Below are 14,862 nucleotides of genomic sequence, written 5' to 3' on the forward strand. Positions count from 1 at the left end.
TTTTAGAACCCACATAGGCACAAAATTTTTATACAGGTACAGTGTTATAATTGCAGGCAACAATGCTATATATGTATAGAAATATATACAAGGTTTATTGTACAAGGAAATGATAAGGTATAATGATAATGAATGGACTGTGGTGAGATCTAGTGTATTTACTGTTAGACACCTTATTTATATAGGTTAGTTATTTAGCGACGCACCATAGAAGACGCATATTGAACGGGACTAGTGACGTTTGGGATATGTTGGGTTAGAGACCGGAAAATCAGTTAGCGATAGAATACTCCAGGGTAACGACGTGTTTAGTGACAGAGGCTTCTACTGTGGCCTTTTATCAGAATAAATCCATGTGAACTTGTTCGTCAGTGTTGACTACATCTCTTCACTCGTTAAAACAGATGTTGTTTTATTCTATATGTATTGTTGTTCAACTACACGGAATACACCCGAACAATTACACCCAAACGCTTGCAGAGTAATTGGTTGACTTCAAGACAGCCTGAACTAGCAACATCACATTACATATATAGGTATATCATCATTAGATTTGAAAGTCAACTGGTTTGAGTGTCATTAGGCTTTCTTCCTTTCTTTGCTTATGTGTCCGGTGCTGCCTTAAGGAGACTGGTGTGGCTGGTGCTGAAGCTTTCTGCTGGTGGGTTGGCGGAGTACGTCCAGGCCGTGTGCAGTCTAACTGTTTGTAGGGCAGGGAACAGATGCGACTAACAGCTAACGCTGTTGTTTGGAAGCTGGTGATGTATAAGCGGGGCTGAGGTATTCGCAGATCTGGTATCAGCAGTGTAAGTCACCGAGTGAAGATCACCTATAGATAAAAGCTGAAACGACATGATGTATAAGTCGGTTAAACATAATGACACCGCTGAGGACTAGATGCCTTTCTGAGAAGGACATATTTAGAATGATGTGAAGAAACTATAAATTAGTCTCATAAAAAAGCAAAGGAAGCTAATGAATAAATGGTGTATCCCCTTAAGGGAAATAACAAAATAAGGGGGAAATAACAAGTAGTAATAAGTGATAAGGTAATACAAGTAATGTTCACCAGTAAAGGTGAATAGCAATGACATATATTGCCTAGATAAATGAGATGTAAGGAAAGGGGAGATAAACTCCTGATATTCGCCCATGCTTTCACATAAGTAAACATAGAGTATATGTAAATAAACATGGTTTTACCGAAGTAGTATATTCTAACCAACATGGCCGATAAAATAAAATACATAGATAATTAAGGGATTCCCGACAAAGGAATGAGGGTACATACAAAATGACATACATACTTGGTAATATGACATGTCATAAAAATGTTATGATAATTCCCTGCCAAGGAATTCATCATTAACGATATGCTAAGGGCTCATGGTGAGCGATAATTTATCAGCGTCAAGAGTCTAGTGTGGCAGTTGTCAAGATAGGGAAGGTAAAATGTGACTTCAGTTCCAGATGGGGGGGGGTGGATTGGACAGGTGGTGGTTGTGTTTTTAGCTCTCGATGGGCTAAGTTAAGAAATTTGATGTTAAATAAATAATTAAATGCCTGGACCTGAGTGATACCTTGAGTGAGCTTAAGCGTGTCCTCACCATAATATTAAGGATAATTAGAATTTATAACGTTTTAGCTAGAACATTAATTAAAGTGTAAGAGAGATGTGCGATTTTACACAAATAGAGTTAAAATGTTTTTCATAAAAAATCCGGAACAACCGATTTTTTGTAAATGATAAAAAGATTATTTGTTTTATTTATTAGAAAAGGGATTTCAAACAATTATTTGGCATTAGTAGATTTTTCGATTTCTTTTTCAAAACAAAATCCGGAACATTCTTTACTGATAAAAAGACTTTTGTTATGTTTCAGCAAGAAAATTGAATGTAAGTCTAAAAAGTGATTTTCAATAATGGTTTCGATTAAATTACTTTCTTATTTTTAAATCCTGAGCAACCAATTGAAGATATTTTTGAAAAAAAAATCATTTGACATTAATTTGTTTTAAGTTGAAAATACGGAACAATTTATTTTCGGTAATAAAACTATAGTGACATATTGTACAAGAATAGAAGTGTAATAAAAGTCAATGATGCGATTTCAAACAATCATTTGACATAATTTAATTTTTACAGAAAAAATATCCGGAACAACTTTAAAGTAAATGACATATTGGTCAGTATAGAGATTTTCATATAACATTTATATGCTATTTACATCAAGAATCCAGGAACAACAGATTATTGATTATGTATTTTTGCAACGTTTAAGCATGAAAATTAAATGTAATGTAAGCTAGAAGAGGAAACAAACATTTGTTGGCATTGATTTTTTTTTTGGACAAAAACATTCGCAACAATCTATTATAGATACCGGTACTTTAAACTATTGAGTTGTTTCGGAAGGAACATTAAAGGTTAAATACCTTGAGATTTTTTTTTATCTAAACGTGACGGACAGACAGACCAACAAATAAAATGCATAGAAATAAGCAGTTTTTTATCTTGATGAGGGCACTAAACAAAAATAATTAAATAAAACTGATTAGTATAAACTTTTGAGGGAACTTTTTATTACAATGTCATGCCGCTGCTTATCACGCTACTGCACGAAATTCGCATTTTAAAAAAATGTGCGTGATATTTACATACAAAGTGCATTCTTAGCTTTTATAAACAATCATAAATGTTTTCTTTTAATTTTATCAGCTAGATGACCAGAAAAAACACCTTTAACTATTATTTATATTTGTTGTGAACATTTCTTGTACATTTTATAAATACATTTGACATAGTGATACTGAAAATACACACACAAAAGTATCATTCTTTGTTAACATACTGTAACATTAGCTCCATTACATTTATGTATTGTTTTAGAATTGGTGTATTATTTTATGAACAAATAGCTTGCATAATTAATTTTATAATCGAAACAAATCACTTTACATTAGATAATAATGTTAATGGAAGAAGAATTCTACAAACACAAAATATCCGAGTTACAGGTTTCAGTTTGGTAGTTAATAGTCCACGGCAAATGGGATAATTAGTGATCAATGCGTCAGTCTTCATTGCTTTGAATTATATATTGAAGATTTGGTTTGTTCGGTTTCTTTTATATGGAATATTAAATTAGCACAAAACGATTGTTTGAAATCGCTCTTCTGAATTATATAACATTCGATTAAGGTTCATAAGTTTCTTTATTGATTTTTATTCAAAAAAGTAAGAATGCTAATTGTATGTAGGAGCCTACATATAACGCACTTTTTTTTTATATAATTGAACAGTGGACTATGATAATAATTGACTAAGACATGTAAATTATGAGTGAGTCTGGTGTGAATGTACACTTTGGTTTCTTATAGTTATAATGTATTATAATTACAACACATAAACAACTAGTGCAGGCATGGGCGTAGCCAGAATTCTTTTTCTGGGAGTTAATTTTTCTCCCCTCCCCCTCCCGTTAAAAGTAAATGATATATTGTATAGATGCAATTACAACACGAAAACAACTAGTGCAGGCATGGGCGTAGCCAGGATTCTTTTTCGGGAGGTTAATTTTGTCTTGCACCCCCCTAAAAAATAAATTATATATATATATGTTTGTGTGTGTAGGCCAGTATAATTAATCTTTATTACATTCTGACCCTTCATTCTTTCGGAAGATGTCTATTGTACCCGAGAATAGATTCTTCATGGAGTTAGTGGGAACATTTTAGACTACACCTTTGTCAGCAAGGGGGCTGAGGGAGCGCTGCGAGCTCCCCCCCCCCCAGCGCGGGGCGAAGCCCCGCAGCCAAGTACTGTTTCCGGTATTGAAAGCCAACAAAATACATATTCTGAGGTATCTACATGCATTATCCTGCTATTAAAAAGTTTTATTTCAAAAACCTAATGTGCTATTCTTACTGACTTAGATCCTTCCGCGCCGTTCGGCGCATTGGGCGGCAAGCTGCTTCCACAAAAATCTGTCACTGGCAATGTCTGAAATCTCTTTGCACCTGCTCTGACGACCTACATGAAAGTGTGGCGTCAAGTTGTACTAGGATGTCCCTGTTTGCGATTTTCTCATAATGGCCTCCATGTCATCGCTACTCTTTGTATGCGTAATTCATTTTGTCGGAGAACATGTCCCGCAAAGCTCTGTCACAACCTTATTAAGGGGTCGACTCCTAGTTCGGTATATGATTTCCTTGATTGAGACCCGATCTCTATAACTGGCTCCTAAAATCCGTCTTAGCCATCTTTGTTTAGCCACATTTAGTCTTTTTCAATTTTGGCAGACTATTCACTGCACTTTATTAGTGGAGCCCAGCCACTGGTAGAAAATTGTAACCTCTCTTGGAATTTGGTGACTGTAATTTGCTTTAGATTTTATATCAAAAAGGAAAGTTTTATCGTCAAAATCATCTGTTGAGGGGTTTTAAACTAAAAAATCTCTGGAGTTTTTTTTTTAAACAAATTCAAAACCCCATTTAGCTACGATCATAGAATTTGGTGAGAGTAGTTTGCTTTAGAATAATATTGAAGAGGGGGTTTTCAACCTCAAAACTCTCTGTAGGGGGATTTTAAACTCAAAACCATCTAGAAGGGTTTTAAACTTTAAAAAAAAAGCCATCTGGAATAGAGGGGTTTAAACTAAAACCCATTGGGTTAGCTACGCTTAAATTATTTTAGTGTGTAATTTACTTTATTTTTATATTAAAAAGGTATTTTTAGCATCAAACTACGCTAAAGGGGGTTTAAACTCAAATACCTCTTTGCTTAGCTACGCTCAAAGAAATTTAGTGTGTAACTTACTTTATTTGTATATTGAAGGTTTAATTTTTAGCATTAAGCCCCGCTGAAGGGGGGTTTTTGAGGTGTAATTTGCTTTTATTTTAATTGAAGAGGTATTTTTTTTAGCTTCAAACCCCGATGAAGGGGGGTTTAAACTCAAAACCATTTTTGTCTACTCTCATAGAATTTTGAGTGTGTGCTTTTCTTTTTTATACTGAAGAGTGGGTTTTATCGTAAATTTTGGAGGGGAGTTTAAAATCTAAATCTTCCTTAGCTATGCTCTTGGAATTTGGGGATTGTTTGCATTATTTTTTGTTTGTTTTATAGAAGAGGGGGTTTAACTTAAAACGCCCTTGGCTGCCCTGGGGCAAGTGGTGGTTTGGTATTAAAATCTCACCTAAAATAAACAAAATCAAAGCAAAAAATCAGTCACTAAATTCTGACCCCCTTGCGGGTTGGGGAAATTTCCATCGGGGGGGGGGGGGGCTACGGTCATGAGTGCAGACAACCATACTCTCAACCCAATACAGACAGCGCGGGAGAACCACAAGAGAACGAACCTTTTGCTTGCTGTTTGTGTGCTTGTAATTTTGAGTTTCACAGTCCTATGTAGTTTATGTTTAATAGCAACCAGAGATTTTCCCATTGTAGCTGAAGAATAAAAGAGTACACACACAAAAATTGATCTTCAATGATTCTTTTTGCATTATAATGCAGCTCAATATCTTTTTATTGTTATTTTATTATTATTACAGCTATTTTTATATTCAACTAACTGATACCTTTCTTACACAACAGTTAAAATGTTTGTTAAAGATGTTTATTTTTCCTTTAACACCATTGGTAGTAACAGAAAGTAGCTATAATATTTAAAACACTAAACCATAACTTACAAATAGAAAAACAAAACCCACTGAAATATTCAGAAAGACAAAAGGATAAAGGCACATTTCTTTTTTCATACGCTAGACCGAATTTATAGAAGTATTCCTTCTTCCCTAGTGCCACTAGAGAATAGAATGGATTGCCTGAATCAGCAAGGAAAATAAACAACTTAGCAGAGTTTAAGTCATTAATTAACATGCATGACTAGATTGAGACATAAAGGGCGTAATACGTAATTATCTTCTTATCTTATCTTATATGATACAAACGTTACTTCAAAAAAGAAGATGATTACGTCCTAAGCGTTATGCATTTAGTCATGCATATTAACCAATGACTTAAACTCTGCCAAGTGACTGGTTTTCCTGGCTAGCTCAGGCAACCCATTCCATGCTCTAATAGCGCTAGGTAAGAAGGAACATTTGTGCAAATTTGTCCTAGCATATGGGACGAGGAATGTGCCTTTATCTTTGTGTCTTTCAGAGTATTTTATTAAATTTTGTTTTTGTATTTGAAGATTATGGTTCAGTGTTTTATGTATAATTGCTACTTTACTTTCACGTCTTCTATCCTAAAGCCTTTCTAAATTTAGTAATTTTACTAAAGGTGTTACTCTACTCAAATGTAAATATTCGTTTGTGATGAATCTCACTGCTCTATTTTGTGTCTGTTCTTTTTTAAGGTAGCGTCTGTAGTATATAAAATAAGATAAGATAAGAATAAAACGTCTCGCATTACAATGCTCCTCCTCCAAACACTTCTTAGGCCCATCAGTAGTAGCCTCCTATTTCGCTGCACTATAAAATAGTTGTTGTACGTCTATATTGGTTTGAACCCATTGATAGAACGGCCCACATTACAACGCTACCCCCACTGCTGACACAATTTTCTTGCCCTCAAATTCTAAGTTTCCTCCTTCAACCGAACTCCTATTCTGGAGGATGACAAACACTTTCATGCCCTCCCCCTCTTTAGTTGTCTTCTATCTGACTGCATTATAATGCACCCCCCCCCATTATTTTTAATGAAACGCCACCTTGAAAGCAATATTTTTTGCCCTTCTATGTCAGTAGAAAAAGTAGAAAAGCCTGTGTACTCTCAGGGGAGCATAGGGCCGCAACCACACTTCTCCACCGAACTCGATTCTAATCAGCTTTCTTCATCTGATCCCATGTCATTCCAGTACCCTCAGCCTCACTGATGACTGACTTCTTCCAGGTTTGCTTGGGTCTGCCCACTTTCCTCTTTCCTTATGGGTTCCAGTCAAGTGCCTGCCTTGCAACATTGATAGCTGGTATTCGCAGGGTGTGTCCTATCCAGCTCTAGTTTCGTTTTTTGATGTCTTGGGCTATGGGCTTTTGTCTAGTTCTCTCCCACAAATCGATAGTAGTTATCTTTTCTGGCCACCTAATTCCTAATATCCGGCATTGGCATTGAGAAAAGCCTGTATTACAATAATATTAATACAATAATGTTTTGGCATCCTCCAATAAAAAGATCTCATTCCCAGACTGAAAGTTTTAAGGTGCCCCTATTTTTTTTATCCTTGAAATAAAAGACCGATAAAGAACAGTTTGAAATAAACCATATCCTCCTGGCTAATCATAATGAGCCCGCACTAAACACATTTTCTACCCGTAAGTACTTAATGATTCTAGATCTAGTCCTAGTCTAGATTCTAGATCTAGACCTAATCTAGATTCAAGATCTAGACCTAATTTAGATTCTAGATCAAGATCTAGTCTAGATTTTAGGTCTAGACCTAGTCTAGATTCCAGTTCTAGACGTCTAGACCTAGTCTAGACTCGAGGTCTAGACATAATCTAGATTTCAGGTCTTGTCCTAATGTAGATTTGAGATCTAGATCTAGTCTATATTCTAGTTCTAAACCTAGTCTAGATTATAGATCTAGACCTAGTATCTAAACTAGGTCTAGACCTAGAAATCTAGACTACATATAGAACTAGTCTAGAAATCTAGATCTACTCTAGCTCTAGATTCTAGATATATTCTATATTCTAGATCTATTCTAGCTCTAGATTCTATATATATAAATATATATATATTATTTTCGAGAGCTATAGCCTAGACTCTAGACCTATAAAGTAGATATAGCGATTAGGATAAGAAATTGTAGGCTTGCTAGTGGGTAATATTACTCTTTGCTGTTCGCATTGCAAACCGGTTGCTTGTGCGGGCCCGTCTACTCCAATATATAAATAGACATTGTTGGGGAGAGGTATGTATCTGGTAACAGTAGCGTCACTAGGGGGGGGGGGTGCGAAGGGTGAGGTCACACCCGCTGAAACCATTTTGGGGATAACAACCAAGTTGAAAAAAAATATCTTGGCGAAAGCAGACACATCGGAAAAGATAATTATATTGAAATCTCTAGATATATGCCCAAACAAATCTCGACACGTCTAGATGGTAGTTCGGGTGATGTTAAGTCTGTTTCTAATTTTAATTAAATATCATTGTAAAATTTGCAGTAACATTTGAATAAATGTCATAAAAGTGGGATTTTATAATAGAATTGATACTTATTTTACATTTGAGTAAAAATCAATAATAGCAGGCAATCAGCTTCCTGTATTTGTTCAACAAAAAGAGCTAACTAGCAGTAGTGTTTATTGGAACATATTTGAAGAAAGTTGATGGGAAGGGATGGCACCCTGAGCTACCGCATCAGGTGCCACCTATCTGTCTGTGAGGTTTCCATTCTGTTTTTAGGTGATCAGTTGGATCTCTACTCTACTTATTCTAGAGGAGAGTTAGAAGAGTCTTATCAAAGACGAAATGTGTTCCTGTTTTCTTTTATGTGAAAAAAACGCCAAATGATTTTTTACAATTTTATTAATTTAAACGATCAAAACAAAGCTATGGCTTAAATTTTTCTTGCCAATTGGTGACTTCGATGGGGGCCTCCTCTGAGTTTGTGGGATAACAGAAACTCTCTTTGTAATTTTGTTTTATGTAGAACATGTAGTCGTCTTAAAATAATGTTACACGTTATCATTGACGGCAATCTTAACATCTCAAATTATAGCATACACACACACGCGCTTTCATATGGATTTAAAAAAATGATAATCTCCTTTATCTAAAGATAATTTCTCACATAAAAAAAAGTTCCCCCTTTCGCAAACACACTTACAATTATCTCCATCTAGACCAGAATTAAATGTACGATCTAGATCTGTGAGGAAAAAAACACAAAATAACAAGGCTACAAAGACAGTTTGTGTGAAAACAAAAACTCTACATCGACCCCCGAAAATGAACACTCAGGCAGTTAAAAAAGTAGGTTTCAATATTTTCAGAAATATTAAAAAGTATGAACTGCAAACTATCAACCATCTGCAAAAAGAAAAAAAAAGAAGAAATGTGGTCATTATTATTATTATTTTAGCTTTTATATAGATCTACTTTCATGCTTATAGCATGCTTTTGGTCCAATCTCATTTGTGGAAAAACAGTGGGAGGGAGGGGGTATCTAGGAGTTGGTTTTCCGTGCTGCCGTTTTCCGTCTGCCCGAGTCGGGTGTCGAACCTCGAGCCCCCTTCTAGGTAGCCAAGCCAAGCCAAGTTCAAGCGCACTTGGCCTCTCGACCACGCTTCCCATCTGTCGAAAGTGTTTGCGATACAGTTGTATTGTTCGACTAAAACGACTTGACACGTCAGGATACAGAGATTTATTAATGCTATTTTTATTCGTTGTTATTATTCATATGTATTCAATGAACTGATAGTTATGAATATCTAGTTTTAAATCGTGGGTGTCACTTAAAAGACCTCATCACGAATGAAGAGATTAGAAACAGGATTAATACTCTACGATAACCTGACCTGCTAACCACTGTCGAAAAACGTAAACTCAAACTCTATGGCCACATCACAATGTCCTCAGGGCTTGCAAAGACATTCCTTCAGGGAACAGTACCAGGAAAGGAAGAAGATGAAGAGGAAGTCAGAGAAAGAGATGGGAAGACAACATCAAAGAATTGACAGTCCTGTCAGTGAATGAAATTCTATCAAATGCAAAGGAAAGACAGATCTTGTGTGGTGCCCCAATGGTCCAACAGACCAAGGAATAGGTGAAGGTGAAGTTAAATGTGAACCTGGACTAACTGATCTTATTGATCTAATTGTTTTGTAGTCTCAACAATCACAGTGTAGTGATCTTGATGTCGTAGTTCACGTCTATAATATGAAACATTGCTTATTACTTTTTAATTAAATTCCACTTATATGCATATTAAATAGATTTTTGTTTCTTTAAAAATAAAAGAAAAAAATGATTTCTTGTAAATATAGGTAGTTTGCAGGACTTAGATTATTTAACTTATTAATACAATTTTGGAAAAACAATTGTGATGATATGGCCATGCCGTTTAAATAAATGTGTTTTTTAATTAATCTCCCGTTCTAGTTACTAAATAGTTGTAAAAATGCTTGCATTTGTGACAAGTCAAAAACTCGCTGTCAGAGTCACTCAAATTTATCACAGCATTAATTATTATTTTTCATTATTTATTTATTTTAGTTTAATTATTTCCCCATCTTACCCCCAAATTCTTCACCCGCCCCACCTTTTCCCCTCCAGGCTAGACTTAGTTGACCACATTGGAGATAGTTAAGGCGCGTCCTTTCATTTATCTTCCCTTGACCGGGGCAAAGATACACATAGACACTTTGATCTTATCGCAAGATGTCTGACAGCCGCAGTGGACACCACCTTGTGTGGAATGCAAGTCACTCCCCCCCCCCCTTTCTCCTATGTCTCTCTTTGATCTAGGAGACCACGAGGACAAAGACGCCCATTGACCTCCCAATGTGCGAATCCCATCTCTTGTCGGAATCCATCCAAGTGTAAGATAAATCTTAGCCTAGGACATTTCCTGTTTCCGCTCACATTTCCCAGGCATATATAAAGTAAATCAAATCAAGCCAGACTCTCTTTCAGTTCTCCTTCGAGCTGAGCTATCGAGTCTGGACTATATCATTTATTCTCCCTCCTAGAGGAATACCTGGTGGTAAGCCGAACTTAATCACAAGTTCCATCTTAATTACTCTGTGTATATTTCCATTGGATTTTATCATGTGTATTTTGCTTAGTTCATTTATATTTAATTAGTGCATTGTGTATTTCTCACTGGCGTAAGTAGAAAACATAAACATGTTCTATGTATTTATTTGTGTACTGCATTACCCTATTAATGCTACGTTGCTCAATTGATAGTTGATGCAACTATGTATATATTCGTACATCTTATTTTATTCCCTTTATCTCGGTTGGTCGCCTTGATAATTTTAGTAGCGCACTGATACTGCGTCTAGAAAAGGGATATGAATTATCTCCCATTTGCTCATTTTACTCTAATGAGAGTTGCGCCGCTTGAACGGACACCCTCTCCATTCAAGCGTGCTCCATTGTTCTCGACCCACGGTCATATGTAAACAAATCGTCTGGGTCGCTGTCCCCCCCCCCCCTCTCTTTCTCTATCCACCTGTGTTGTTTATTTGAGATTATTATTTCCCCTTCTATGTACATTTTTATATTATTATTTCCCCTTTTATGTACATTTCTATATTGCTACTATCTGCCATCTATTTTCCCAAATCCCATTTGTCATCATCTCCTCATTGTGCTCTAAAGCAATTTTACCAATCTGACGAATGCACCTCAGTCGAGGGCATCGATAAGATGTATGAGAGACATGTCCTAACTTGTCTTTATTTATCCGCAGCCTCCCTCAGGTGTCTGCCTATTTGTTTGGTATCAAGGATCACCTACTATTTATGTGCTGAGCGCTATTCAGCCCTTCACTTGCCTACTGAGATCTACTCAACTCTACCACTTGGCGCTATCGGCATTGCCCGCCTATTCGACAGCCCACCTGTCAAGCCATTAGGTGCGACGTCCCTATAGATTCAGATCTGTGTGAGACGTCATAGCTACGCCAACCATCTGCAACTCACTGGACATATCCTGTCAACTACGCTGCCCACGGCAGATCAGCTCTGCCCGCAGTAACCTTGTGCCCACGGTAGCCGGCCACCCGCCCTACTGTGCCCACTACAGATATTAGATTTTGGGGATTGAGACTCCACAAGAACTATATCACCGGCGTCCCTCTATCCGCTAGAGCGCCACCTCCAGCTGCAGAACCTCAAGCCAGGACACAGCCAGCTGCGACATCAACAGGAATACCAGCTAAGTCAGAGGACAAAGTGACATACTCTCTTATTAGGTGCAAGAGTGATGATTAGACCTAGTATTATTTAGAGATAGATGCAAACCCTCCCCCTTTTTATTCTTATATGTATATTTATGTAAATAAATATTCTTTTATTTTAACTTTTGTATCTATCTTTCATTGCTTGTCTCGTTGCGTGCCTGCTCCCGATTCATATGCTGATAGGTTGGTGTGTGATAGCTTTAAAAATAATCATCCCCTAGACAATAAACGCGCCAAACACACGTCACATCTCCCCACCTGTCACAGCATTGTTGATTTTAAAAATTAAATTTTCGCTTTCTGATAAGAAAAAAGTTGCTGTTGCATCAGAACTTTAAATGGTCTAAAATATTGTGATGTCGGATTTTCAATATCCTTTCTAGTTTTCGAGATCATTGTAGCTTCCTTGTCATTTTTATCGTGAAACTAGCAGTACACATCGGCTACGCCCGTTGGTTTGTTTCTATGCTTTTTTATTGTTTATTATGGCTGGTCCAACCCCTTTCAATGCTATTGGAATTTTCTAGACAATGGTACAAAGACCTTTCCATGTTCTCTCTCTCTCTCTCAAAAAAAAATAAAAATAAAATATAAACTTTAGATATATAGAAATGAACCGAATACAAAATCTGAGGCCATATTTCATATTTAAAAACATCAAAATATAGTGATGATATAAATTTTCTCAGTTATAGTTCTAATAGTTAAGAAGATCTTTGTGAAACAATTTCTTAGTAGGCAATTACTAAGAGGTATGACAAACCTTTCTGCAATATATACAATTTAATACTTAAACTTTGGTGCACCAAAGGGGAAATACCAAAAATAAAATACAAAGATATAGAAAGCTTGCGGGTTTTCGCGAATGACAGTCCTCAGGTTGTGAATCTGTGAAAAACCGTTCTTAGTAAGCACTTAGGAGGTAAAAGAAACCTGTTTATACAATTAGATTCTCGTGATCAATGAATCAGTCAGTGAGTGGTATTTTGCGATTCTATATTAGGTTCTACAATACACTTTTTGAGTTTAAAAAAATGATGCTCTGCTTATGCACAGTTGATGGGCAATTTCCAATGTAACTTTCCCAAAAGCACTTGAAAACTTGTTTTGTTTAAAAATCACGTTCACAATTTACAATTTCGACTCTCACTATTTAATCTTGCTATTACAGGGGCGATAAAAGGACGTTTTTAAATCTCAGTATGAAAGAGTTATCTTTACAGTCAGCTACTTTATTTCTGTGTGCCCAGGTAGTGTCACTCACGCAAGGTAATCTGCTTAACCATGTTGTTTAGAGTTCTTTTAAGTAACTACTTTGTAATCTGAATTAAATGACCACTTGGCTATAATATCTACTTTGACTACATTTAAAGCCTCCTTCAGTCGCGAAGCGACTATGATACTAAGGACAGTAATAGTACAGACCATCTCCTACTCATAGAAATGAGATGAATGCAATACAATGTGGGTTCAGCGGCGTCGCACTATTTTTTGCCAGGGTGTAACACTGTGTGCTGCAAGCTACCTAACAGTCACCGACTCCTGATTATTCGTCAGGACTTATTCCGAAGCTTTTCCCATAGATTGGCTTAGCCGCATGAAAATTCAATGACTAAATATAGATAATTATCCAAGTTTTGTCTCTAATTAACATGCATGACTAAATGAACAAATAGTTACACTTAGGACATAATTATCTTCTGATTCAACTGAGTGTCTACAATATATATACATTGCTTTTTTTGTGTGACGGTACGCACCTTTTTCAGAGTGGGGAAAAAGTATTACTATTCTTGTATTTTAACGTTTATTATTAATATTTTAGTAGTTAAAAGTTAGGCAATTCATCACTGAGTACCGGCACATATTTAAAAAAAAAGCACTGTATCTATCTATCTATCTATCTATCTATCTATCTATCTATCTATCTATCTATCTATCTATCTATCTATCTGTCGGTCTGTCTATTTGTGTGTCTGTCATCTATTTGTATGTCTGACTATTTCTATGTCTATGAGTCAATCTATATCTATCACTATTTTTATTTGTCCAAGACTTATTTCCTTTTGTTCAAAGCCTAACAAACTAACCATCCCTGGTATATGCCGGGATATGGACATCGTAGTTAAACTAATGGACATTTTTCTTAGAATATAGTAACCTGATGACCATGGGTAAAAGATTTGCGCTTATGTTACCGACAGTAACATCAAAATCTAGCAAATCCACGCTGATCCTAGTGTCACCAAGCGAAGAGCTCACTGTGAGTAGAACATTCTTTGTACATTGAAAACTTCATTCAGTTTGGCTCATTTAAATTTTCTTTTCAGAGACTGTTACGGAAAGCTTAGTTAAAGTTTTTTTAATTTCATGATCAAATGATTAAATCGAAAGCGGAAGTCCAAGATATTGTTACGAATCTCACTATCCAGGCTCTCTGCAAACTGCACCATACACCACCAACTTAAAGAACTTGACAACTCAGGGCTCCAAAGTAACGTAACACTTTAATAGTTGAATAAATAACAGCCGATACTGTACAATTGGCAACACGTACACTGTACAAATATCTCTCCGATAACACCGTTCCGCCGTATCAACTCTTGCACTGGCCTCTCCGTCTCGTTCCGGGCTTGCACTGGGTTCAACAGTTCAGGACTGACTTCACACACTAGGCTCGCTGTGTCGGACTCGATCGCAGACCAAGATCAAGACGCAAGTCGTCTCAACTGTACTTGACAGTACTCCGCGCTGAACCGTCGTAATGCTCCGTACAGAAACATACCGCTGAACTGTGCTGTAGTCGACCGGACTGTAGTGAACCGGGCTCTGAACCTTGCTGTATTGAGCCCCTTTTCTCGACCGTCTTGACTGCGTCACCTCCGCTCTTATATAGGGTCCCTACTGGCCTTCTCGAACCGGACAGAGAGCCGCTCGA

The 14,862-nt window shown here is 36.6% G+C and overlaps 1 protein-coding gene across 6 annotated transcripts in view; it reads left to right on the forward strand.

Annotated features, from left to right (window-relative positions):
- The first annotated feature begins 7,030 nt into the window (after positions 1–7,030).
- Positions 7,031–14,862, forward strand: part of LOC106074928 (uncharacterized) — a 114,100-nt gene continuing 106,268 nt past the window's right edge. For 3 of the 6 annotated variants that reach the window (XM_056044060.1, XM_056044065.1, XM_056044061.1), the window contains exons 1-3: positions 7,032–7,320; positions 13,096–13,193; positions 14,075–14,187. In XM_056044060.1, the coding sequence (XP_055900035.1) occupies positions 13,127–13,193; positions 14,075–14,187 (180 nt within the window). In that variant the 5' untranslated portion in view covers positions 7,032–7,320; positions 13,096–13,126. Of the gene's footprint in view, positions 7,321–13,095; positions 13,194–14,074; positions 14,188–14,862 lie in introns of those variants that run through there. The other 3 variants (XM_056044064.1, XM_056044062.1, XM_056044066.1) reach the window with 3 other exon arrangements.

Source organism: Biomphalaria glabrata, chromosome 10 (assembly GCF_947242115.1).
Source record: "Biomphalaria glabrata chromosome 10, xgBioGlab47.1, whole genome shotgun sequence".
In the NCBI taxonomy this organism is placed as follows: Eukaryota; Metazoa; Mollusca; class Gastropoda; family Planorbidae; genus Biomphalaria; species Biomphalaria glabrata.